The 25,897-nt window shown below is 37.0% G+C and overlaps 1 protein-coding gene across 1 annotated transcript in view; it reads left to right on the top strand.

The window, feature by feature from the left end:
• PLPPR4 (phospholipid phosphatase related 4) overlaps positions 1 to 25,662 on the top strand; it is a 32,086-nt gene extending 6,424 nt beyond the window's left edge. Inside the window, exons 2-7 of the mRNA XM_068199748.1 lie at positions 7,745 to 7,930; positions 12,216 to 12,345; positions 14,050 to 14,245; positions 17,400 to 17,457; positions 18,729 to 18,902; positions 20,873 to 25,662. Coding sequence (XP_068055849.1) covers positions 7,745 to 7,930; positions 12,216 to 12,345; positions 14,050 to 14,245; positions 17,400 to 17,457; positions 18,729 to 18,902; positions 20,873 to 22,210 — 2,082 coding nt within the window. The 3' untranslated portion in view covers positions 22,211 to 25,662. The remainder of the gene's footprint in view (positions 1 to 7,744; positions 7,931 to 12,215; positions 12,346 to 14,049; positions 14,246 to 17,399; positions 17,458 to 18,728; positions 18,903 to 20,872) is intronic.
• Positions 25,663 to 25,897: the final 235 nt, after the last annotated feature.

The raw sequence follows: 25,897 nt of genomic DNA, 5'->3' as shown, positions 1-25,897 counted from the left end.
TGTGATTTATTTAATAGTTGTTAAAAATCTATTACTCTGGAGCCAAAGTTAATAAAACTAGCATATTGTGGAACCTTAACATGCCCAGGAGCTGAGCTACTACAAACACGGTATCTTGTCTAATGATCCTGTCACTTAAAAGTTCCGTTTGTAGGGAGTTCAGAAGTGGCTAAACAGCATGGGAGGAAGCCACTGGAGAAGGGCTGGCAGCTACAGGATTATTTTTTTTTTTGTATGTATGGAAATCAGCATGCTTTAGAGAGTACAGTAAATTGTAGCATTGTGTAGGGACTGGCAGCTTTGTCCCTTAAATATGGGATTTTTGAAGAAACTTCTAGCTGAAATTTGGTGACACGGACCTGAAAACAGCTGCCTTTTGTTGAAGTACTGCTGTTCTTGATTTACCCTGACATTGCAGAAGAAGCATAAATTTTGTAATCAACAATACATGTAATACCCTAAATCTCATTGTATGTAGTTAATAATTGATTATAACAATCAATTATTAATTTATCGTAATTCTAATTGATGTAATCAAACAATAATAATTAAGATAAGGAGTCATAAATTATGTTTGAAGTCACACTGAAAAGAAATACATTACTAGTGGTTTTGTGGTTTAAATTTCTGCCTGAAAATTTACCTTAAACACATATATTTGATAGAATATATATATATATATATATATATATATATATATATATATATATAAAAAATAGAAAATATGTAAAATATTTATAGATTCATCCTCCCCAAAAATATTTTTGTTTAACAATTTTTATTTTGTTGGTTTCTTCCTGTATAATTGCTGCTTCACATATATTTAGAAAAAAAGAAAAAAGCACTTTTAGGGTTACTGTGCATTCCCCATGACTAAGACTTCTGAAATAAATAGAAATTGTATCACTGATATATCGGCTCTGTTTTAGATCTTACACATACTGATACCTTTCTATTAAGATCTGGTAAAAGATAAGGATAATTTGAAAAGTTGCATGAAGATAGCTGTTGTATTTTCAAAGTTAGACTGTAATTGGCAGTCACAAAACAATAAAGTTAAATTCTAAAACTAATGCTGGAAATAACTTACTTTTCCAAAATCGTAATTACAGTAGCTTTCAAAGACATCTCGGATTTGAAATTCAACTTTAAGTTGAAATTAAATCAAATAGCATTAAGTCTAGGAGAAGAAAGACCATTACATCATGTATCTGTACACAATTTCCACAAAAGTTAGACAATGGTGAGGCACAAGTAGTTTAGAGAAAAGACTAGCTCCTTCTAGCTTTGAGCCAGATGAAACTTGCATCCAGAAAAGGGACAAGGAGCAGCAGAAACTCAAGTTCAGTCAAAAAAGCAAAAAGCCTTTATACAGATGGAAGCCTTAAATTTCTGAAAAGATGGAATGCCTTCTTTTATAAGCCTGAGACATTTAAGAAATAAGTTTAGAACATAAAAATAAATCGAAAAAGCTCACTTTTCTGTCAAGCCTGCTCTAGAGGCATCCCATGCTTAGTGCTCTCTCTTCAGAGAGTCATGGGCTCTCAAAAATGAGAAAATGGCAGAATTTGGCTGATGCCATTTCTTAATACTAACCTGTTCTGGAAGGTGTTCAATCACAGTAATGATCTCTGTATTCACCCCTGTCAGGATATGAGAAACCTATCCTCTTTCCATTCTCTCCTCCTGCCCATTGTGAATCTTGCAGCAAAGTACCACAGGACAGCAGCCAGAGCAGTTAAAAGCTGCAGTTGCTGTTAGTACTTGGCTAAGGAACACCTTGTCTCCTCCAAGCCACTACAGCCCTCTTTCTTGTCTCATCCGTTTGCCTTGTCATTTAGACCATGAATTCCTTGGCACAAGGATCGACATTTATGATAAATTTAATAGAATCTTCCACAATGCACAGCCTTGTCATGGGAACTAAACATAGTTTTTAATTAGACCATCCTTCTCTGTAAGACTTGGCTGATATTTTTTCATGCTGGGAAACCAGTGGCATTCATTAGTTATCTCTTTGAGGCAATCCTATTTATTTACTTGATTGCTTACAAAGAATCCCAATTCCCAGAAAACAAGAGAAACATCAGGAGGCAGTTCCCATACTCAGGAGCCTGTTGCTTGCTGTGGAAGGGTTGTAGAGCAACCTAAGAATCTGAGAAGTTCCTGGCCATCCAAGTCTAAAAATTATTTACAAAATACAAAATAACCACACAGTTTATCAGGCATTCCATAACCCTTTCTTTCGACAGCTGGGCTAGTCATACCATCTTTAGTCTGCATCTGGCAAATCATGTCTTGACTTTCTCTAAAAGCTACATCCATGCTGCTTCTCTCTTTTCTGCCTTCCTTTTATACAGGCAACATCGCCATGGGATCTGGGTATGAGTTCATGGTAAGAGAGAACACCCAGACAGAGCAATTTAGCAAAGCAAAAGTCACATAACTGCAACCTACAAAACAGGTTCAGACATCTGAATACGTGACATTCCATAGCTGAATTCTCATAAAGCCCATGAATTTTAAGATGTTATTTTCCTGAAGATAAATAGGGACTTTTTGCTTAGTTAAGTGCTGACGAATATGAGAGTAAAATATAAAACTAGCAGTGTACAATTTTAGAGAATTTATAGAAGCCAAGGATTCCCAGGTTCTATCCACTCCAATAGGACTTCCCTACTAAGCCTTGACCTTCCACTGACCCATTTGCAAGACTGCTGCTGTTAACGCCGGACCTGTATTCCTGCATTACAGAAAGTGAAATGTGGTGGAGTTGTAGGTCTAGGGTAGAAGATGGGGCATGTACTGGTAATGGAGACCTCAAGGTAATGAACATCTGACCCAGTGGTCAGATAAAGAAATGCAGAACTGCAGCTGGCAAAACTGAAGGGTAACAAAGAGATCAAAACCAAGAATCCAACATATGTGAGCCATGCCACATATAATAAATTGGAATGTAATGTGAAAAGACAGACCAAGGGAGAGGAAGGCATGAAAGTGCATTAGCAAACATAAAAATGAACCAAAGTAGTTTCTAAAGTGAGGAAGAATCCCCACCAACATTAATCCTTTCTCTCCTGAGAAAGGATTTGGGATGTGCTACACTACAGCTCATTTTATGCTAAATAACTGCTTGTTACTCCTAGATATAAATACGAAAATCATGCAGAGTTGTATCATAGAAACATACAAAAGTAAAACAAACTAGTCCTAGTCCAATTTCTAAGATTTAAGGACAAAGTGTGTTTGATGAGCCTCAGTCCCAAATCCTTGCAAACTCAGTACAAAACCTGTAGCTTGTTAGTAGGAATGCTGATACTGTATTTAGTGGGCTGCAGCTCTACAGGTTCCTTGTTTCATACATTCAAAGTCATGGAAAACACATCTTATGCAAGTTTTAACAGAAGCATTTCCATGTACCTGGGGGTACAATTGCCCCAGCAATTTCGGGCCCAGAGGTTAAGCAGTAACCAGCTTCTGAGTTTTGGGTAGGACCAGCATGTCTTCTATGCATAGGCTGTATCATATGACCTGTAGCAAATTGTGTTTGCACTGTGCATCTGGACAATCTTAATCTTAATCCTCACAAGTAAACCAGAAGCACCTCAAAATGACCCCCCAGAGCAATCCCAGCATGTCCCACAGAAGAGAGAACAGCCTGGAGAACTGTTATCCCCCACCTCTGAACTCCTCTCCCAGCCATCTCTTCGTTCAACCTATCATTGTGATAGCTATCCTGTGGCTCTTGGCCACAAGAAAGGTTTGTTACATGCCCCATCAGTTCAGAGGAGTTGTGCTGCTGAATGCTGCTTTGGTTTGTCCTGCACTTTGTAACACAGGAAGTTTTCTCCTTACATCATCTCTGGGTATTTGCATCCTTGTTGAACTCTTAGGAACAGAGAACATCTTTTCTGATGCTTGGACTATTCCTCACTCAATACAGTAAAAGCTTTTAAAATATTAATAACACTAATTATTCTTAACAGCAAAGTTCTGTGGTTTAATGAAGGCTTTTAATTTTCAGTTTAAGAAAATAGCAAGGAGGGAAAAGACAAAAAAAATCTCTTTTTAAAAAATAAAGATGCCACAAATCAAACTTTTTCATTAGCTATGCTGATTATCCTTCTGACTTTAAGGCTCTAAGCCAGACAGGGTTTGACCATTTGGGTTAAACTTTAAATTTACAGGCCTAAATTAAAAGCTAAACAGGGATCTTTCTCCATTATCCATCCAAAGAAGTCAGAGTATAAAGACTTATTAGTCAGGATTAGTCAAGAATTAATGCTAGGGGTTTTATTATTCTAATTAGGCACAGGAAAATTCCTATTCCATTTTGTAATTAAAACAATACACATTCTACCACCTAATTATATTTGACATTTTCAAGGTGTTGGGCGCCGAAGTCTATAATTACAGAAATGCTGCTCCTTAAGCAGAACACTCCATAAATATTCATATATTAAATAGTCCGTTATACTGTTTAGAAGACTTTAGAAACATTTGCCTTTTCCTTTTTATAAATGTTAGACTTTTAGAAGACACATTTTAAATTTGTATTTTTAAGAAGATGGGAAGAAAAATGTCCTTTGGGATCTGACATACTCTATATAGCAAATTGACTACAGATTTAATCATTAGTATTGTAAGCAGCTATGTCAGAGGTTCATAATGCTTTACAATTATATCTTTTCTTTAGCAGAACAGATAATTACAGTCAGGAATAACATGAAAGTCCTGTACTGCAGTCATAAGACAGTAAAATGCAATTCCTTAAATTCCTTGATTTTTTAATTAATAATAGTCACAGCTTACATACAGTAGTTTGAAGAAAAAGTTATTCACTATCTTTTATTTTAGTGATCCACAATAAAATATCACTTCAAATATTGCCTATTTTTGATAGTTGAATACTACATTTAAAACAGTTGCCTGCCTAAAAACACTGTGATCCAAGTAGAGTTTGCCTTGTGGTTAATGCATAAGCTATTGTTCAAGGAGAGACTTTCCCTTCCTGATATTGGAGAAATAGAAAAAAAACTGAAGATGAAACTCTGAATTCAAGGTGTTCCAGGAGTGGGCTTGCTCTGTGTTTCCATTCTGGGAAATTAAACTTTTGGGGACATCTTGATAAAAGGGCATAATTTCTCAAAAGAAGGGACAATAGGTGTCTGCTTGTTTTGTCCTTTTAGGCCACTGGAATAAGTTTGTGTCCTGTTGTAAGGTGCTTTGCCCAATGGGACATGGACCCTGACTAAGTCATTAAATATGACTTTCAAGTAGTTATTAATAAATGACATTGCAAGTGTTTCAAGAGTTAAATGTAGTGCAAAAGGGAAGTTGAGAGCTCAAATACTGTGCAGAATTTCAATGTCTTAGCAAGAGAAGCACAGAATCAGTGCAAGCTACCTGCACACCAGGACAGGGTACACTGTGGCAGCCTTTGGATCCAGAGGCCCCTTATCCCAATCAGCAGGGTCTCTGTGCAGGCAAGTGTTGAGAGAAGGGCACCCAGTTCCACAATAATCTAAATTATTCCCAGAGCATGAAGAGTTCAGGGAAGTCCAAATTCATCCTGCACATCTATGTAATGACTGGAAGCAGTCTAGGCCATGTTGGTGAATCATGTATGCTTGCATTCTGTTCAGTCAGGCTGCATTCAGCACAAAGTGAGGATTATATGTACTATTTATATACATATACACATATATATACACACATATATATATACATACATACATATATATATATATATATATTTTATAATGCATTCTGCTAAAGAACTGGACTTCTTCATGTGATGGGCAAGAAGCAGAACTTAATTTAGTGACATTGTATGTAATTATTGCATATATATACTTATTTCTGTCAGATTATATAATAGTTATATATTATATATTCACATAATATGTATTACATATCGTATATGTTATATGCTGTACATTATATGTATGTATGGTATAGTATGTGATGCAAATATGGATGTGTTTGGGTTATACATACATACATATATATATATATATATATATATATATATATATACACACACATATACACATACATATGGACACTATTTACTGAAGCAAACTTCCTAGATGCCTGGTCTTATTTCTGTAATGCTCAAAGCACTTAAGAATGCCAATCCACATTTCCTCCCTTAGTACACAAGCACAGCCTCCATACTATGTGACATTACAATGCAATCAAGGTGAACACAGATATAACCAGACAAGCAATTCTCTTCCATTTAGCACCCTCTTCAGATTTTGCTTGGAAACTTTGAAGACAAAACTTACCCTTTTCAAATCAGCACATCAAAGACAAGCTGTTCTTTTAAAAAAAAACTCATATTAAAAGATGTTTCGATTAAATTTAGCTGGAACCCTCCTTCTTTAATCACCCAGAATTACATTTTATGCACAAAGAGCCTGAATTTTATTTTAAGCTCAATGCTTCAAAACTGAAAATTGCCCGTTAATGCAAGAAACCATTGTCCCTCTGCCATGTAGAGCAGATTTTATTCATCATTTTCCCCAAATCCATATGCATCCAATTTTACCTCTGCTTTTGCATTGTAGAATGGGATGAATAACAATGATTTTAAACAATCAGTTGTTTTTGTAAATGTGAACTGAGCACTGCAAAAATAATATAATTTAAGTATGCTCAAAATTCTTTTAGGACAATTGCTGTTTCTCCTAATCTCGGGTGCTGTTAACCATAGGTACCTTCATTGCAGTACACACGCCAGAAGGACTCCTTGCATCTCAGTGGCAGAGCAGGAAGTTGTTCTAATATTGTCTTGTTCGTGAAGGACTCTGGAAAACAACAAACAAAAAGTGTTTCTGAGTGTTTACTAAGGAGGATGCAGAGAATAAATCACATTCTGCTGGTCAACTCTGAATGCCCCAATGCCCATCTGCCAGGGCAGCAAGGCTGTTCTCTTGGTTCACTTATAAACCAACAGCTTTAAAATGCCTTTTTGCAATATCTTCTCTTAAATTACTTCCTTCCACAGAGATTTAGTGGTTGATCCTGTGCTTTATGAGTTCATGGTGAGCAGAGGTGAGTTTGGGCTCCCAGAAGGGCCAACTCTGCTCTTAGTAAATAGTGGCAGTAATTGCAAAGGGTTAGATAACTAAAATAGCTAGAGGATAAAATAATTGTGAACCATACTCATCAAGGTTCTAAACAGACTGAGTTTTGACAAAGTTAATTGCTTTTTTCGTAGAATTGTGAAATGGATATGTGTTATCACATATTTACATTCTAGGGAAGGACTGGATACTGGTTTTCATAAACTATTACTTTGAAACTTAATGCAAAATGGCTTTGATGTAAAGACTTTCATACATGACAGAGAGTTGTTAAAGGACCAGAAAGAGTGATTGATGAACAGCAGAGTGCTGAGGCCCCACATGGGAGACTGCAGTCCTGATACTTTCCTTAAAAAAAAAAATTAAATCAAAGTTTTTCTATTAATGATCCATAGATGAAAAGGCTAAATTATATGTACTAAAGATTGGGCTGGGTGTTTTGACTAGCTTGGTAGACAGCAGGGTTATTGATATCAACTGAACAGTACCATATCTCTAGAGAATTAATTATTTAGAGATAATAAAAGAGGCATGACAAGAAGCAGTGAGATATAAACAACAAACATCAAAGAGATTTATCAGACTGCTGTCTTTGCAAAGCATTGCTATTCCATTTCCAAACAGTAATTTGTTGCTTTCTTCTCTTCCAGTTGCCCATATTGGCATCTTCTGTTGTTAGCCTCTATTTTCTTGAACTTACTGATGTCTTCAAGCCAGTTCACTCTGGATTTAATTGCTATGACAAGAGTCTGAGTATGCCATACATTGAACCTACACAAGAGTCTGTTCCCTTCTTGATGTTGCTTAGTCTGGTTTTTGCTGGACCATCAATTACGGTAAGTTTGAAGTGCTAATGTCACTTAATAAAGACTTTGAACAGTTTCAGTTGGCATAAAGAAAATGGCTCCTTTGGTTTCAGTTAGGCTGTAGTGTCATGCAGGTTAGTTTCCTTAGAATTTTAAATTCATAAGTCATTCTTCTGTAACAAAAGAAGATACACTCCTTATAGCATTCCCTGTAGCACTTCATCTACGCTCACTGTCTTGATGGTGAGCATTAATGTTAGGAAACAGCGTCTACAGTTGGTTGAGAATAGCTTGAATCATTCTGTTATGCTGTACAAATATTTGAACTTTTACAGACAGGACATCTTCATACTCTCAGATACATCAAAAATCATCAAAAATGCAAGATTTTTTTTTTTGAATGCAAGCCTTTCATAGCCCTGAACTTGCCACTTTTGTTAGAACTAGCTTTATTCAGAGAAAAGGTATATCAGTCTTGTCAGTGAACTCAATTGAATTTTCAAAAAAAGCACTGAAACACCTCTAAATTATAAGTTAGTCATTAAGAGCAGGCAAAAGTGGGCTGGTTTAATCATTCACCCAAAGGGTGGAGATGATGTCAGCAGAACAGAAATATCCTGTCAGAATGAGCAGCTGGGTCAGTATTTTACAGAAAAGAAAAGTAGAAATTGCCTCATAGATAGATAGATAGATAGATAGATATAAAAGAGAATTCATTTTGTCTGATTTTAGTAGTTTAGATGGGAGCCTTTTTCTCACACCACTCCTGTCTGGCAAATGGAGAAAGAAATTCACCTTGAGTGGGTGATTATATGCACCTAAAAAACATGATCAACCTTTTGAAAGGATCTCTTCTTCCCCCTGACAACAATGACTGTGCATCTCAGTTAGGCACTTCTCGAAGGCCTGCTGCAAATATAACTGCTTCTAGCTCCTCTTAATTTCCTTAACTTCAATCAGTTAATTCTTTTTATTATACTATCCAATTTACAGTTACAAAATCTATAAAATGTGATGCCTGTATAAAAATTATCAAGTGCTGCTTTCTCTTTGCTTCCCAAAATGTTTTTCTTTATTTGTCTTTTTTTTTAACTGAACAGTTCATACTGCATTTGATTTCCGTTGCTTTAGAAACCATTTTAGAAGGATTTTGCACAACCAGCAGGCTAAAAATTATACATTTAGGAGCTGGGAGCTAAGACTCTAAGTGATCCTGGTGCAAATGATTGTTGCAAACACCAAATACTGTGATAAAAGCAAAACGTTAGTATTGGGGTTGGCTGTCTTTCTTAAGTGTTTCTGCTGAGAACAAACTGGACTTTTCTGAAACACCTATAGAAGAAATGTATCTAGGCTTACTTGGGCCACAGTAGGTGGGAAAACCTGGCTTTTACTTGAAACAGATTATGTTAAGCCTAGGTAATATCAAACACCTTAAATCAGGATAAAAGATGCCTTTTTCATTATATAGTATTTATTAAGGGCTTTGATTATAACTCAATTCTTTAATCATTGCATGAAATTTTGCAGTAGAAAATGTTATTCTTGCCTTGCTTGAATCATTGTACCAGCAGTACAGAAAATTAATCAGAAGCATGTCATGTGAGGAACTCAAACCCATACTTGAGCATGCCTACAAAAAAGAAAGTTTGATAAAGAAAGTAAGTCCCGAAGCTTCAAAGTACAACTAGCTAAAAGCTGCAAGCCTTAGGAAGGTGTAGTTCATTTGTACTGGTGTGAGCATAAATGTGATGCCTGTCTTAGTTAGAGGCTGGGCAGTGACAGTGCAAAATACACAACCTCCTTCAGTTGCTTTGAAGGCATTGACTCCTTATTATTCAGTACCACTTTGGAATTAAGGAACTAGGGGACATTTTTGTCCAATCCTTCCATCTTTCTTTGGAAAAATAGACCAGTGAAGCTCAGTGTAAAAAGATTACAGTTGTGCCAGTGTCATATTTTAGAGTTTAGCATTTTGTAAGTTAGTTGTCGTAAACATTTCAATTGATTACACACTTTATAAAACCTGTAAAAGATAGAAAAGAAAGCATGAGCTGTGTGAGGAATTGAGGATCTCCAGTAATGTTGTATATCCTGGCCTCTGTCCACACTTCAGGGACTTATTGCAGTATGAGGCAGGAGGTCAAGACTCAATAAAATACAGATGTGGTTAAGTCACATTTTAAATATTACCAAGGAGTGTACATATAAGAAAAAAAAAGAAAAAAAAAGTGTGTGTGGGGAACAAGACAAGCAAATTCCAGCATCAATCCCTCTTTAAAACCTTATATAAATATCAGAATAGGATTTTTTCTATGTTATTTTTGTTGATATAATACATCTCCCATGACTGGAGAACATATATAAATCTATTCACTTTAAAGTAATTTTTTATACAAAAAACTCCCTAACATTTTATGACTTATTTTCCCAAGCCATTATTACACAAGGATCTCTTTGGCTTTGGGGCTTTGCATTTTCATTTTGCTCTTTGGGCTTTTTTTCTCATTATTAATAAGTAGCAAATGCATTTAAACAGGTCTGTTCTGTAGCCCTGAAGGGTTACAAAAAATAACTACTTGTATTGTTGACATATGTCTTATAGCTTGTGGCATAGATGAAATTTTGTGTATGTATTCCAAAACTGCAGGAGACTTCAATGTGGAACACCTGGACTTGAAGAAATTATCAAGATAGATATTTTATGTCTGGAACACAGATACAACTGAATTGCAGCATGATTTAAATTTGTTTCAAAGAACTCTGAATCTGATCCTCTGATAGATTTTCTCTCTAGTTACTCATTCAGAAATGTTAGGACCAGTTATTTAATCATATCAGTGAAGGTTCAAACTCTTATCAGCCACTGACTAACAACCTGCTTAGAGGAAACAATGTCCTTTCCAACAGAGATACTAGGACTTCAGGACACACTGATTTGAGAAATCAATTCTCAAGGAGAGAAATTCACTGCTGGCAGTTTCACTCCTACTGCCCGTTCTACTCTGCGAATTTTTTTCTGTGGAAATGCCAGCCTCTGAATTTTCCTAGACGTAGGCCTTCTTGATTTTTGCTCTATCACACAAGCTAATCCATCTGTCTGGTGTTTTCCCTGTACCAGACATTCCCTAGAACTTGGCTAAAACCTATTAGAGTTTTTCTGAGTTTTAAGTTTGGAATACTACTGGTTTCTCTGGGAAGCTTCAGCAATAAATTGATCAAATATAGACAGATAATAGTGGCCATAGTTCTCAGCTAATTAGAATTCCTTAAATAACCTTTACCACTGGCTTTTCCATGACGTAAGAGAACCTTCACTACTTCGATCTTCCTGGTCAAGAAATTTCAACGTATTAAAACTTCAGCTAATAAAGAGTTAGACTCAACTTTTCCACTTTACCTGCCTTTTCCTAGGGTGGAGGTGTTAGCATAGACAAATACCACCGATAATTACAGAAGATTCAGCATAATTCAGATGCTTTGGCATCCCACTGTATTATAAGCTTTGGGCATAGCATGGATTAGTATTCAGTGCAGCTGTGGATAGGCAAAGTGACTCTGCTTTTGCTAGCGAGAACTGCCTCATTAATTGCAATATTTCAATCCAACCCTTACTCTGAACTCTGTACAAATCCTGCACAGAATTCAAAATAGTTGCACTACTGAACAAGGAAACAACAAAACCTGAGACTGCAAATGTATAAATGCTGGATTTTCCAGCAAATGACACCATTTTAAATTTATATTCTTCCTTTTATAAACTCTTGTCTAGGGTTTTGGTCATAATCTGTTTTGCTTGGTGTGTTGTGAGGAACCATAAGGACAGAACTTTTTCTGCTGCTCTGGATCAGGTTAAAACCCAAGCCAAATTAAACAAATACAGAAGAACAGCCTGTCACATAATTAGAAGCTGCTCAGGATTGCTAGGCCTGTGGCCAAGACTGAATGCTAAAACCACTTTAGGAGCACTAAGATATTGCAGTGTCTCTGGATTATTTTAGAGGCGATATTTTATAATTACTGCTTTTTTATTGTAGAAGCATCAAGTTTCAGCTGTAGATCAAGGCCTGGATACCACTGAGCACTATATACTGTATACCATTTGCATTTAATTTCAGGGCCATCTTCTTGCCTGCCCTCATTCAGGCTAAGTTGCATTACTTTATGTTTCCATATTGATATAAATCTTTTAAAGCTGAGTGCATGTCAGTGGACGACATTGGTTGTGTTACAGTTATATTACAGCCCTTTAAATTCAATCAGGATCTTCTGAGTAAGTGCTACATTCAATTTAATGGCTCCTTTGTCATTGCAGATAATGATAGGAGAAGGAATTCTCTACTGTTGCCTGTCCAAAAGAAGAAATGGGATTGGAACAGAAGCCAATATTAATGCAGGAGGATGCAACTTCAATTCTTTTCTTAGAAGAGCTGTCAGATTTGTTGGTGAGTTTCAATTGTTACTCACAAAAAAGAACTTTCCACATACATTCAATTTTCACCATGCAGGTTTGCTTCTCTGAAACAGCCTTTCAGAACAGTGCAGAGCTGTCACTAGCACAGATCTTCTGCTAGAAAACATGAGAAGAAACTCAGACTGCAACAGAGCAGCCCCATACTCAGTAATGCAGCATCTACACTCTCCATTTTCCCTTTCCTCTCCTGTACTATTGTCAGTATTTCTAAAAGAGTAATTTTTTTTTTTACTTCCCTTCCCACCTTGAGCTAGCTGCTTTTTAATTATTTCAGTGTATAGCTTCCCCTGCCTGTCTTCAGGGCATCATAAGGATTCAACCCACCTGTCACAGTATTCAGTATGACAGGGAAAACTTGTCAGAAGCTCTCAGTAGGTTTGACATTCTATTTCTGGAATGTGTTTATCTGCCTCTCAAAAAGGGCTAGAATCTGGCAACTTAAACGATAGAGGAACATGTCAAGTTATTTCATTTTACTTTTAATTGTCATTTATGAAAAACTCCACTTTGAAAGGCAACTGGACTTTGATCCCTTTCTTATAGTTAATTTCTTCTCCCAATGAGTGGCTAAAGAAAAGGTTTCCTCTGTTTCAGAAATCTTTCATTAGAGAAGGCAGCCTAGGCAAAGACAACCAGCAGAACAGCAGACTGAAAACCTGGTAGGACAGCTGTTACCTGGGTTTTGGTAGTCTGGCAAACAGGGAGGTAGTGACAAGTGAAGTTAAGCAATCTGTGACCAGTAAAGCTTCATAAGAGCAGCAGTGAGGAAGAAAGCAGAAGCTTTGTGGATTACACTGGGAGCAAGGAAGACTGTAAACATACCCCACATCCACTTCTCCTGTTTGATATCACCAAGGAAACAAAGACACATGAATTTCATCCCAAATTCCCACTCTGAATTTGAAGTTTTTTTAATATTTTAATGGCTTTAACATTCTCTTAATTTTAGGATGAAAAATAAATTTATCTCTATGAATAAAAGTAGGGAATTATAGGTAAATCTTTAGGAGAAGAGCAGTTGAAAATGTTCAGTAAAGCAATTGCATTACTTCAATGCCTTGTGAATTTGGCATTATTAATCAGTCTGAAGCATTGATCCCTTATGAAATAGACTTAAATATTTGGATTAGTGACAAGGACACAATACTTATGAAACATCAGAGGTGTGAAAGTAGCCAAAGTTATCACTAGCTGGTGATTCTGTGGTAGCAAAAAGAGAACAGGTCTTCAGAGCAATGATCTAATGGGCAGTTGTGCATCCTCCTAAAAACCTGTCTTCCAGTGGGAAACTCCAAGGACTGGCTAAGTACATCTGCTCTCCCTCCTCAAATAGTTGGCTACTCTTTAGTCAGTTCAGAAAAATTCTTTCCAAACTGAAGCAGCTCCAGTGTAGGTCTCTTTGATGAAAAGATGTTGGAGGACATCAAGACATTAAAATAAAATTTTAAGTATCAACAGGAAGACAACAAGCATAAACTATCATAATTCTTATATTAAGGAATTCAACTTTGCAATAAGCTTTTGTTCTGCATTTAAATTCTCTTATTCTGCATTTAAATTCTCTCAAGTCCAATAACAAAAGCCATCAGAGCTCTGTAGAATGTAGTTTGCATAATTAATCAACCTAATTAATGCATATAATATAATTAACAGGCTCTGTTTATTTCTTTCCTAGGTGTTCATGTATTTGGTCTTTGTGCAACTGCTCTTGTTACTGATATTATACAGCTATCAACAGGATATCAGGCCCCATATTTCCTGACTGTTTGCAAGCCTAACTATACATCCTTAAACGTATCTTGCTCAGAGAATTCATATGTTGTGGAAGATATTTGCTCAGGAGCTGATGTCAATATTATCAACGCTGGAAGGTTGGTTCTGTTCTTCATTGTGTACATTTTTAAGTACTGATTTTATTTTTTATTTTCTGTTCCAGTTTCAAGATTTTTTTTTTCCTAGTTAAAGTCTGAATGAGTTAAAGGTGAATGCATAAATGTCTTTTTAGTGATGTTCAATTTTCTCCATAAAGGTATTAGTCTAGCAATGGACTTTGGAAGACCTTGTCAGGTTCCAAAGCACAGTCATTAGCAGCAGTTCTGCCCCTCAAAGGAGGCAATTTCCTATACAATTGTCACTATGTATAGCTTTTACTGCTTTTGGAAGTGGAATGTGGGTAAGTTCCCAGTAACAGGCAGGGGGAAAAGTCTCCCAGGTGCTTGGTCTGAGACCTCTGTATAACACACATTACAGCTCAGGTGTTTGGGACTTGTTGGACAAGTTTGTTTTCCGTATCTCTAATATTTTTTTTTTATAAACAGCATTGAAAAAACATCTTTTTTAGAGGAAATACCACAATAGTACAAAGCTGTGTTTTCCCAAACCTGTCTTTTCTTGCATGGTATTTCTAACTGGTTTTCCATCTCTTTCCCCATAACCATTTGCTGTTACTGGGATATTGCCAGTGAAGTCTGATGCTTGCAAGCAGTGTCTTGCGACTGCACGATGTCCCAGGGAAATCAGGACATGATTACATAGGAGCAGGCAGAAAAATATTCACAATTACATCTCATTCATTTCACTATCTGAAATATGATGTCTGCTGCTTTGAATTGGCTGCCTGCAGCCATTCCAAAATCACCAATCACTCCCAAGTTTAAATACCATCACTTCTAAAGAGCCAGTGAAATTAGTTGTAACATATTACGACTAAGCAATCAGGCTTTGTGTGTGTCCGTTTCCCTAGAAAAAGAACCATACATTGATATGTCAAAGCTTTTCCCATCACAGATGATACATTTGGATATCTATAATATTTTGGCACCACCCATAATTTCTCCTTAATTCAATTGTATTGCATTTTTCCTTTACAGTGTTGTTATTTCCTTATTCCAGTCTCAACTTTACCACAGCAAGCAGCACTTGCTACTGGTTCTTCAGTAGCACTTGCTACTTCCTTCAGTCACCTATATAGAAGCTATGGTATAACTTCTACAGCACAAGAGGTTAATTTGAGTTCAATAATTTCAGTTTGGAAGGAACTTGTTCTGAGTTTGCTAATGGCTTTCATTTTTGATTTGTACTTCCCAGAAACTTTGGCTCCAGAAATTTGCCTCTGGACTCCTGTATGAAAAGCATAGAGAGGAGCACTAATTATCCAACTGATTACATCAAATCATTTTTCTGCAACATCCCCAAATGTCCAATGGTTCCTATTGTCCATCTTTTCCTCTATTATCTTCAAAAAGCCTATTCAGTCACTTTTGTTCAGCTCTCTGTGAGGTCTCTGTCCTCTGTCATCTCTGATGTTCTGACTCAGTGTGACTCTCTCCCTCTCAGTAGGACTCTCATTGTTGTTCCCCCTCTACACATCCTCATGCACAAGCATTTAATGATACACCGTCATCAGAGTTCAGGATATGTTTTCTTTGAGACCTTTGTTCACCTTTTCAATACAGAGCCATACAAAAAGGCTACATATTTTTAGCTGGAGTTATTTTCATTTGAGACTAAAAGATAACAAATAGAGGAACAAAAGCAGTGACACCAGTAGAGTGTACTGAGAGTGCATTTAGTCTGTGTTTGCCCTGAAAGCTTGTGAATAGAAAAGGGAATAAAGAGAAAATTGACTGTGCTATTGTGACACACCTTATATACTATTAAAATGCCATCAAATTAAGGTTAAGTGGTAGAAAAGTTCATGGACTCAAATATACACATTAGTTCCACAGAGACTCTAAACAGATTTATATTTCATTAAAACCTGCAAAGGGTAAAGGAGCTGATTAGCAGTTATAAACATTTACCTTATTTTTTTTCATGTCTTTATTCTCCGGTCCTCAACCCTGAGCTTGTTCGGCAGGAATACTATTTTTGAAAGATTTGTTCAGGGAGGTTAAAAATAAAATAAGATGAAGAGGAATTTAGGTCTGTCTTTAGAAATGCAAAAGGAGCCATGCAGATTTCATCTTGGCCAGAGTCATGAACCTGCTAGAGCCATAGGCTCAAATTCAGGTCAGCAGAGTGGCATTCACGCTGAACTACATGCACATTTTTAACTGCCAATTAATTATGTAGAGCAAACAAGGCAAAATGCATAGGAAAGAAATTTAGAAAGCAGACTCTGATGCTTTGCAGAACAAATGTCTGTCTAAAGTTAAAGAACTTTGTTTCAGTCTCTGCTATTTTAAGCTAGCTCACTCAGGTGTTGCTAGGAAATTGACTATGTGGAGCCCAGTTAGGGTGGCAAGACCCATCTGTGAAGCCAAATTATAGCTGAAATATTTATCCCAAGCTGAGCTTTCTCAGGTGAGAGTTGCTGTTGTGACTGCAATGTAGACATACTCTTCTTCACCAAGACATGCAGCATGTTACATTACATATCTATACCATTGTAAATAGAGAAATCCTCACTGTATCGGACTCATTCCTAGAGCTCAGAGGTCATAGACTTTTTTTAGGGTTTTGTGATCTAGATGTCCACTGCAGAACAGGAATTACTGAATTCAAACCCAGCTTTTTTATCTCTACTATGTAATAACCTCCTTCGCATTCACATCACTTTTCTTTAGTTGTTTTTAGAGAACTGAAATGGTCCAGTCCACATCATTCAAGTCTCCAGGTTTTCAATGGGAGCAGAAGGCCCTCAGCAATTTCAAGAGCAGACCTGATATTGCCTACTGTCTCAGAGTTTGGACATGTTTTCATTTATTCTCTTTCTCTGGCCATCAAAAAGGGGCCCAGTAATTCTTAAAATACCCTTCCTATGTTGTTGTGCTCCATTAGCTTCTGTCATGACGTAAAGTGCTGATTTTTTTTTTAAATAAACCTACAGACATAGCAAATAAAGATGTAGTTTGCCTTTCTCTGAGAAAAATGTCACCCAGTGACAAATGTTACCCATAGATCACATATTGCTTAGGAAGTATAAGATGGCAGAGAACAAAAAACACCCAGTGTTTTTTTCAATGAGCACTAGCACTGTGCATTTGAACTGAGAAGTATAATTTGAGTGTCCTTCCTTGGCAGAAAGTCATTCCCTTCTCAACATGCCACCCTGGCAGCCTTTGCAGCAGTGTACATTTCGGTGAGTAACCAGCTCTGTTCAGTTTCATTTACACAAGACAAAAGTCAGAAAGTAATTTACTGTATATTGTAAAATTATGCGTTGCCTGGATATCTTGGATGGATGGATGTTTTTTATCCTACCAATTTGAAAGCAAAATAAAACTACTAATATAGCTGGTTTTACTGTAGCTGTTAAAGAATAAGGAAAATATTCAATTGCTTCATATCTTTTGTTAAGAAGTAAACAAAAGTGTTATGTTAAAGTATGTTTGATGCCTCATATAAAATGCAGTGTTTATCTATCTCAGATAGTGATCACTCAGAGAGTGATATTTTAACTTACCAGTCAAATTAACTGTTATGTATGCTGCCTTTTCTTTGTTGCTGTCTTCACTTGATTTGCTGCTTTTAAACTTCAGGCATTAAGGGCCATAGATTGATGTGAAGTAGTTTGATTTCACCTCCAGAGATTTGCAGCATGGACGAAATGGCACAATCACTCCCAGAGGCCTTCAAGGTGTTACTGCAAAGCAAGTGAATAAAACCCATCAGTCACTAGCAGAGAATTGTGGGACATGCTGCAACAATCACAGATGATTTTGCACTTCTGAGCAGTAACATTTCTTCAGTTTGGCCCACAATGTTTGTACTATAGACAATTTACTTGAAGTTTAAAAAGTAATTCCATCACTTGTGCTGTAAAAATCAGAGGAAACAACAGTAACGACCAGTTAATGACATTAGATAATAGTATTGTGCATGTACTGGGAGCTTGCCAGTATTTATTCTGCCCAGAGAAAGGCCAGAATTTGGAATAACACTGATGAACCACCTCCACTTAATTTTTGTAACCTCCCTGATATTATGGCCCTCAGTAGAGAAATGGCTCTCTAAAGCATCTGGTGGCAGCTTTTGTTGGAACAGGTTATTACATTCATCTGGCATGACATATGGCTTCTGTATTTCACAAGTGGTGGCTCCTTAGTCACATTTATAGAACATTTAGGTGCTGATTGGAAACTGTATTGAGGCATAAAATACTTATCCTAGTTGATGTCAATTAGAAACACTGCCTGTGTTTCTGGAAATCCATAACTTGTGATTTCAGATCTTTCTGCAGAATGTGAGCAAATTTTAATAGGGCTGTAAAGTAAAATTAAATGGATTACTTGTAATATTACTGTGTACTAGTGAGCCGTATATAAAAGAAACACTGAATGTAAGAAATTTAAATCCTCTTAGGTATATTTAAGTTTCTTCAACTGCTTCTTTATTTCTTTCTTTTTCAAGATGTACTTCAATTCTACATTAACAGATTCCTCAAAACTTCTTAAACCACTCTTGGTCTTTGCCTTTATCATCTGTGGAATTATATGCGGTCTGACTCGTATCACCCAGTATAAGAATCATCCAGTTGATGTTTACTGTGGCTTTCTCATAGGAGGAGGAATTGCTCTCTATTTGGTAAATATAATAGTCATGGTTAAGTTTTAAAAAAATTAAACTTATAAGGCTGGAATAAGAGTACTGGTTATTTTTATGAAAACTTTTCATCATGCTCACATACCATAAATATAAAGTCAATATGTGTTGAAGATGATGAATTGCTTTAAAAGCAAACAGGAAAAAGCAAACAAGTATTTCATTGTGAAGTTCCATAATGGTGCATAAAGTGGAATATAATCATTTGGCATTGTATACAGAAATGGTTCTAAGGTTATGTGCTTTATTAAATACTTAAAAATACTTATCTTTTCTAATCCACACTTAAAAGCATAACACAAGAAAAATATTTGATTAATTGGTGTTTGTTGCTTAACTGAGTTCATACTGACAGGGTCCACTTTATGATCTCAAAAAATTACTGATTTAGTACAAGCAACTCATCTGAGTGAATTGCTGGATCTGCAGGAAATTAAAGGCAATATTATACACTTGTCATTCTGTGGAGTTCTTAGGAAAAACATGCAGGGGAAAAAGGATGGTCAAATCGGGTTATTCCTATGCTTTTCCTTTGTACTGTGTCAAAAGAGATGGAGCACCTTGGACAGTCCTGTAAGGAAGCTTGTAGGTCATATCTGTCAGTAGGACGCTCATCAAGCACTTGCTTTTGCTTGCTGCTCTCAGTATGTCTCCAGCAGGAATTTGCTGCCCTGGCTGCTCAGAGAGTAACACAGGTGCCTGGGGGCAATCAGAGCTTCTGCTGACACCAATGCTTGAGTGTAAGCAGGTGAAAAGAAAAGTTTTAACTGGCAGTGGGATGGTTTTACCCCCAAGGAGTCAATGATGAATTTTACTATAATACTAAAATAAGTTAATTTCCTGCCCCCCTTTTTATGTGATAACATAACCTGACGTAGCTGTAGATGGTCTGCAAAGGTGACCAGGGAAAAATGGCTTTCACAGTGGCAGAAGAAACAGCAGTCAGGGTAATAACAGGAACCCCATGAGCTACTAAAGTCAGCTTGTGTGATTGCACTGTAAGCAGAAAGGTACTCTGTCGAGAATATTATTTCAAATGATTCTCTGTTGTAGATTTACCTAAATGGAGCTGCTGTCCCCAGGTTTGAAATATATTAACAAGTATACTTTGTTAGGTCTTCATATACTGTTGTGTGACATCATACAGCAGAAAGTATGTTTTCCTGGATACTCAGTGCCCAGTAAATCTGCCCTCAAAACTACACACCAGTAGGAGGATGTGAAATACTGCGAAACTACAAATAATTTGAAAGGAGTATAAAGAACAAGTAACTCAAGTGATTGAGTCAGATATTTGACCCTCTCACAGAATACCCTCAGTGGAGACTTTTTAAAATAACAGCACTTTATAGTGAGTCTACTGATTAGGAAAATGTTTCAGAAGTAAATCTTATTAAAGTTCTGCACAGCTTGGAAAGCAATTGATTTAAAGCTGATAAATTTTTCTGTAATGCAGATATTGTATTACACGGTTATTGTGCAGTAAAAAGAATCTGCAGATGGCAGAGAACAACTCAAGCTGTAACAAGATTCAGTAAATCAGGGTAGACAGTAGTATAGTTGTAAAATAGCTTTGCCTAAGAGACTGCAAACATCTATTTTGCTATTTTTCTAACAAAACATTATTTCTGTAGCTGTATCTGTTGCTTGATAAAAATAAGAAAGCTCATGGAGGCTAAACCCTTACCTCAACTATTTATTGCTATGAATAATATGCCCCAGTGAGACTACTTCATATGGACCTAAACGTACCAGATTGAGGACAGAATTTGGGCTAAGGCTATACTAGTGAGGAAAAATACTAGTATGCTTACTTGCATAGCCATCAATTTAGCTGGAGTAATTATGTCACTGAATTCTATTTAAAAGCAAAAGAATGCAATTGAAGTACCTTAAAATGTGTCCTTTTTAACTTTCTTAACCGACTGTTTATGCTTCTGTCCAAATATCAGGGCCTCTATGCTGTGGGGAACTTCTTACCAAGTGACGAGAATGTGTTTCACCCAAATTTTCCCAGAGAACCCCTAAGGTCATTGACAGACCTCAGTCAAGATGCCAACAGAATCCTGCCAGGTAAAAATGGAGGCAGCAGCGATGGCATTGTCTCTCACCGTACAGAAAGTATCCTGAATAGAAACCACAGAGATTCAGGCTCTCTGACTAATCTCAAGAGAGCAAATGCTGATGTGGAAATAATAACACCACGAAGCCCAATGGGAAAGGAAAACATGGTTACTTTCAGCAACACTTTGCCAAGAGTCAATACACCATCCTTGGAAGATCCAGCAAGACGCAATGCAACAATACACGCATCAATGGATTCTGCCCGTTCCAAACAGCTGCTGTCCCAGTGGAAGAACAAGAATGAAAATCGAAAGTTGTCCCTGCAAGTAATAGAGACTGAATCTGGCCAGTCACCACCAAGGGCTATCGAAATGAGGTCAAGCTCAGAACCCTCCAGAGTGGGTGTAAATGGTGATCATCATGGCCCAACTAGCCAATACCTGAAGATCCAACCTGGCAGTGTTCCAGGTTGTAACAACTCAGGTCTTACTGGTGGGCCAAGGGTCTCTATTCAGTCCCGTCCTGGCTCATCCCAGCTAGTACACATTCCTGAAGAGACTCAGGAGAATGTGAACACATCACCCAAAAGTAGTTCAGCTAGAGCTAAATGGCTGAAAGCTGCTGAGAAGAGTGTTGCATGCAGGAGCAATAGCCAGCCAAGAATCATGCAAGTAATAGCCATGTCTAAGCAGCAAGGAGTGCTTCAGGGCAGTCCAAAGAGTTCAGAGGGAAGCACAGTGACCTGTACAGGAGCCATCAGATATAAAACCTTGACAGACCATGAGCCAAGTAGCATTGTCAGAGTTGAGGCCCATCCAGAAAATAACAGACCTGTAATTCAGATGCCATCAGAAGGGGAAGGAAGTGGGTCGTGGAAATGGAAAGGTCCTGAAAAAGTCACTCTTCGTCAAACATATGAGCTAAATGATCTTAACAGAGACTCTGAGAGCTGTGACTCCTTAAAAGACAGTTATGGGTCAGGTGACAGGAAAAGAAGCAACATAGATAACACTGAGCATCACCATCATGGAATCACTACGATAAGAGTCACACCAGTGGAGGGAAGTGAGATTGGCTCAGAGACTCTGTCCATTTCTTCCAGCCGGGACTCAACACTTCGAAGAAAAGGTAACATCATTTTAATCCCTGAGAGAGGGAGCAGTCCAGAGAACACCAGAAACATCTTCTACAAAGGCACATCCCCCACACGAGCGTACAAGGACTGAGAGGAGACATATCAGTTGGTCCGTGCCACCACAAAGTAAACGCATCTTGACACAGGTTTTGCTCCCTTTGTTTTGAGCTGATATTTACCTTTATGTGCCAAATTATTGACCAGCAGCCCTGCATTTCTGATGTGCAATGGGCATGAGCCTGTGAAAAGCATGTGGTGGGGGGAAAAGCACAATGCCAGAATTAATGTGAAACATTTTCATGCAACTTGTTTCTTCAGATTCAAAACATTTATCTGAGGGTGATGATGTCAATTAAAAGAATGGTCTTGAACACAGACACTGTATTTCCTGAATGTGCCAACTTTTTATTTTATATTTGTGTCCAAAATTGACTGACTTTTTCACAGCAAAGGCTGTATCAGTGGTATATATTCACCTTTGCAGAATTTGCACCAAATCTTTAATACAGGATGGTGCTGATGATAACTTTACATGTTTTGAAAAATTGCATAATTATTAGACTCTGCAAACATTACATATTGATGTGCAGTTACTTTACAAGTAATATTGCTAATACTATGATGATGCTGGCTGCATTCATTTAGCGTAGGAAATATTTACAGCTTTGTTATAGTGGATCTGTCACATTCAAAGATTGCAAAGGTTTTGTGTAGTTCTTTAAGATGTCTACTGCAACAAAAATGTGTGGGTGACATTCCATTAGAATGGAATTACTATCTATTTTGAATAGTTTTGCTGCTACTGCTCAACTTTTGTTTAAGAACAGGTGCTACTAATGAAGAGGCTGCTTCTTAGTGGGCTAACTTGTAGAATTGTTTTAAATTACATTTTTAAGGGGTCTTATCAAGTACTACAAGTGATTCAGATTTTACATTTTTAAACTTCTTATTCTGTCTTTCAGCGACCCTTCCATTTTTCTATTAGTTTTTAAACAAATAATGCAGGACACCAATAACTGCAAGATGTGCAAATGTGAAAGGTGAGCCATGAGTAAATAAAAACAGATGGCAACTTTCCTGACCAGGTTCCAAGGAGACAGGAATTAATATCATAGCTCACACTTAGAAGCAGTCATTCACCTCACTTGCTTAGTATACCACAAGAACAATCACAAATTTCACCCCAGTCACCATCATGTAGGGGATTTGTGCTTCACTTTAAAGAATGGAATGCCTTGGTATTACAGAATCACTGAACAAGTGTTGCATTGTGCCACTACTGCAGTTCACCTCCCTTGAGACACCCTTCAGAGCCTTCTTAAGCATGATATTTTTCCCACCACTGCCACTTAAGAATATAAAAGGTCTCTGCACCTGAGAGAACATGAATTATTTTAGTAAACTGAGCTTTGGATATAACCAAAAACTTGCCTGCCAAAAATCCCCATTGCCAAAAATTATTGAAAGGATAAGCTCTGAAAGGAATAAACATGGCATGTTCTAGAATGGGCCTGCTAGAAGAAATGCCTCATTTCGTTTGGCTCTGACTTAAACCCTGAAGGAATCCAGGGGCAGTGCTCACCCACTGCAAGTCTTCATTCTCTTCTATTTCTACCTGAAAGAGAACTACTCTCAGACACCTGCCAGCTCCCCTGCTAGGAGGGGAAGGGAATAGCTTAGCAGTCCTCTCACAAACTAAGAAGTAGAAGATCAGGTCTGTTCTCTGACCTCTTGAGAGAAGTGTTTTGGTTTAAGTCCTCTTCTTATTTAGGGTGTCAGAGGACCAGATATATCCTCTATAGTCAGAACCTGTCTACAGACCATACCCCACAGAACTCTAAGGAAAAGTCCATCCTACCCCAGGCAAGTAGGAGGTAGAAGGAAGAATGATCCTGTTCAAGAAGATAAACAGCACAACACAAACACAGACCAAAAAAAAAAACCAAAAAACCCAAACAACAATATAAAACCAAACAACAAAACAAAAACCCAAAAAAAAGACCTCCAAACCAAAACAAAATTCCAAACCCAACCCCAATCCTAAGCAATTTCACAAGTATGAGGATGGTGTTTGCGAGTCAATGGAAAGCTTTATGTGTACTTCCCAGTTTTACAGGTGCTCCAGGCTTAGCTGAATGCTTGCTGTCAAGTCAATTGTGCAAAGCAATGCTTCCCTCACCTGCCCATCACCCAGTGCTGTGGAAGAGTGTCAGTCCTTAAGGAAATCACCACACTCTTTCTGTTATTGATACAAGATGACCCCATCACACTTAGGATGATTGGGAGAAAGTATTCTGCAGGTTGCATGTAAGAAGCTACCCAGTAGGGTTGCAGCATATTGTGTATGTTAAAGGCACTATATATTGAAGACACACTTTAAGGCACATCAGCTGGGAAAAATAATCGTAGATACCAGGAGAAAAAGAAAAAAAAAGTAATTTTTTTAGAAATAAGTTCTCAGATGCTAGTATTTACAAGTTGGGATTTGTTTTTTCTTTTCAAAAGGATTTATCTTTAGTCCTTGGTATTTAATATGAAATTTTGTACAAGATTCCTAGGAATTAAAAACACTTGGACTGTCATGAACGAAACCCTTTGGATTTAGTTTAGTCTAGGTACAGGGTAAAGGAGGTAGGATTAGCTTTAAAGGAATGAGTAAGACATAAACACTGTTGGCCTATCAGTGCAGGGAAATAAGATGCAATCATTTGTTAGTTTGTAAGTGCAGGGGAAAAGAACGTAAGTAGATGAACCTGGAAATAAAGGAAAATTGAAATGGAGAATAATGGCAATAAAGCAAAGATTAGAAAACGTTCCCTCTGGCAATTTAGCTGTTTTGGAAACAGCAGGATTCCTGGTGGGAGTGTTTGTTCTTTATTCCTTGGTTTTAGTCAGATATATATTGGCATATATGTTGCTTTTATTACTCTAAAACTTGCTGCACTATTTCAAGTGCAGTGTGATATTTTTCCTAAAGTTTCCTATTTCTTAAGAAAAGATTTTAAAGCTCTTGTGTAATCATTGAAATTATGTTCTATACATAAATATTGATATATTCTTTTTTACTCAAAGTGCCAAAGGCTACTGTTTTTAATAATGGCTTATCAAATTATATTACGTTAGAGAGCAGAAATGTAATAATATATACATTGGAACTCAGACCTCTGCATGTATATTTGATAAGGAGCCTTTTGTAAAATTACTCTTTGTTTACATTCCACTGGTACCTTAATTTAAAATTAATCAAATAAATTGACAGGTGACATCTTCTTAGTGTTCTGATTTTCTTATTTGCTAACAGGCACGAATTTCTTTGTTAGGCTGTGCTTTACTGAAAAAAGAAAATACTTAAAAATAAAATATGTTTTTAAATGAGAATTCTCTATATAAAGTATTGTGTTTAATAAAATGTTATGCCATGTTTTCAAATGGAAGATAATTTGTAAATTGCTATAAATGTATTTTGTTAAATAAGTACAGATCAATGCTACTGTGTGAGTTTATTGTGCTAACATCATGAAATAAAGATAAAATTCTTCATCAGTGTTTGTTTATCTCTGTGGTGAAGCAAAGTCTCACTACCCCCAAATTATTTTGCAATGTTAGGTATCTCATGATGTGTAAAAGTAGTCATCAGTGAGAAACCTTGAGACCTTGCACAGTGGTAAGAATTTATAAGGAACAGTGTCCAAACAAACTTTTCTCTAACCAAAAAACATTTTACAAAAAAACCCCAGTGAATTGGGAACTTCAAGCATGTGAGGACGTGCCTGCTCAA

Source organism: Anomalospiza imberbis, chromosome 9, assembly GCF_031753505.1.
Source record: "Anomalospiza imberbis isolate Cuckoo-Finch-1a 21T00152 chromosome 9, ASM3175350v1, whole genome shotgun sequence".
NCBI lineage: Eukaryota > Metazoa > Chordata > Aves > Passeriformes > Viduidae > Anomalospiza > Anomalospiza imberbis.
The sequence above is the reverse complement of the archived record's forward strand: the minus strand, read 5'-3'. Positions and strand labels throughout refer to the sequence as shown.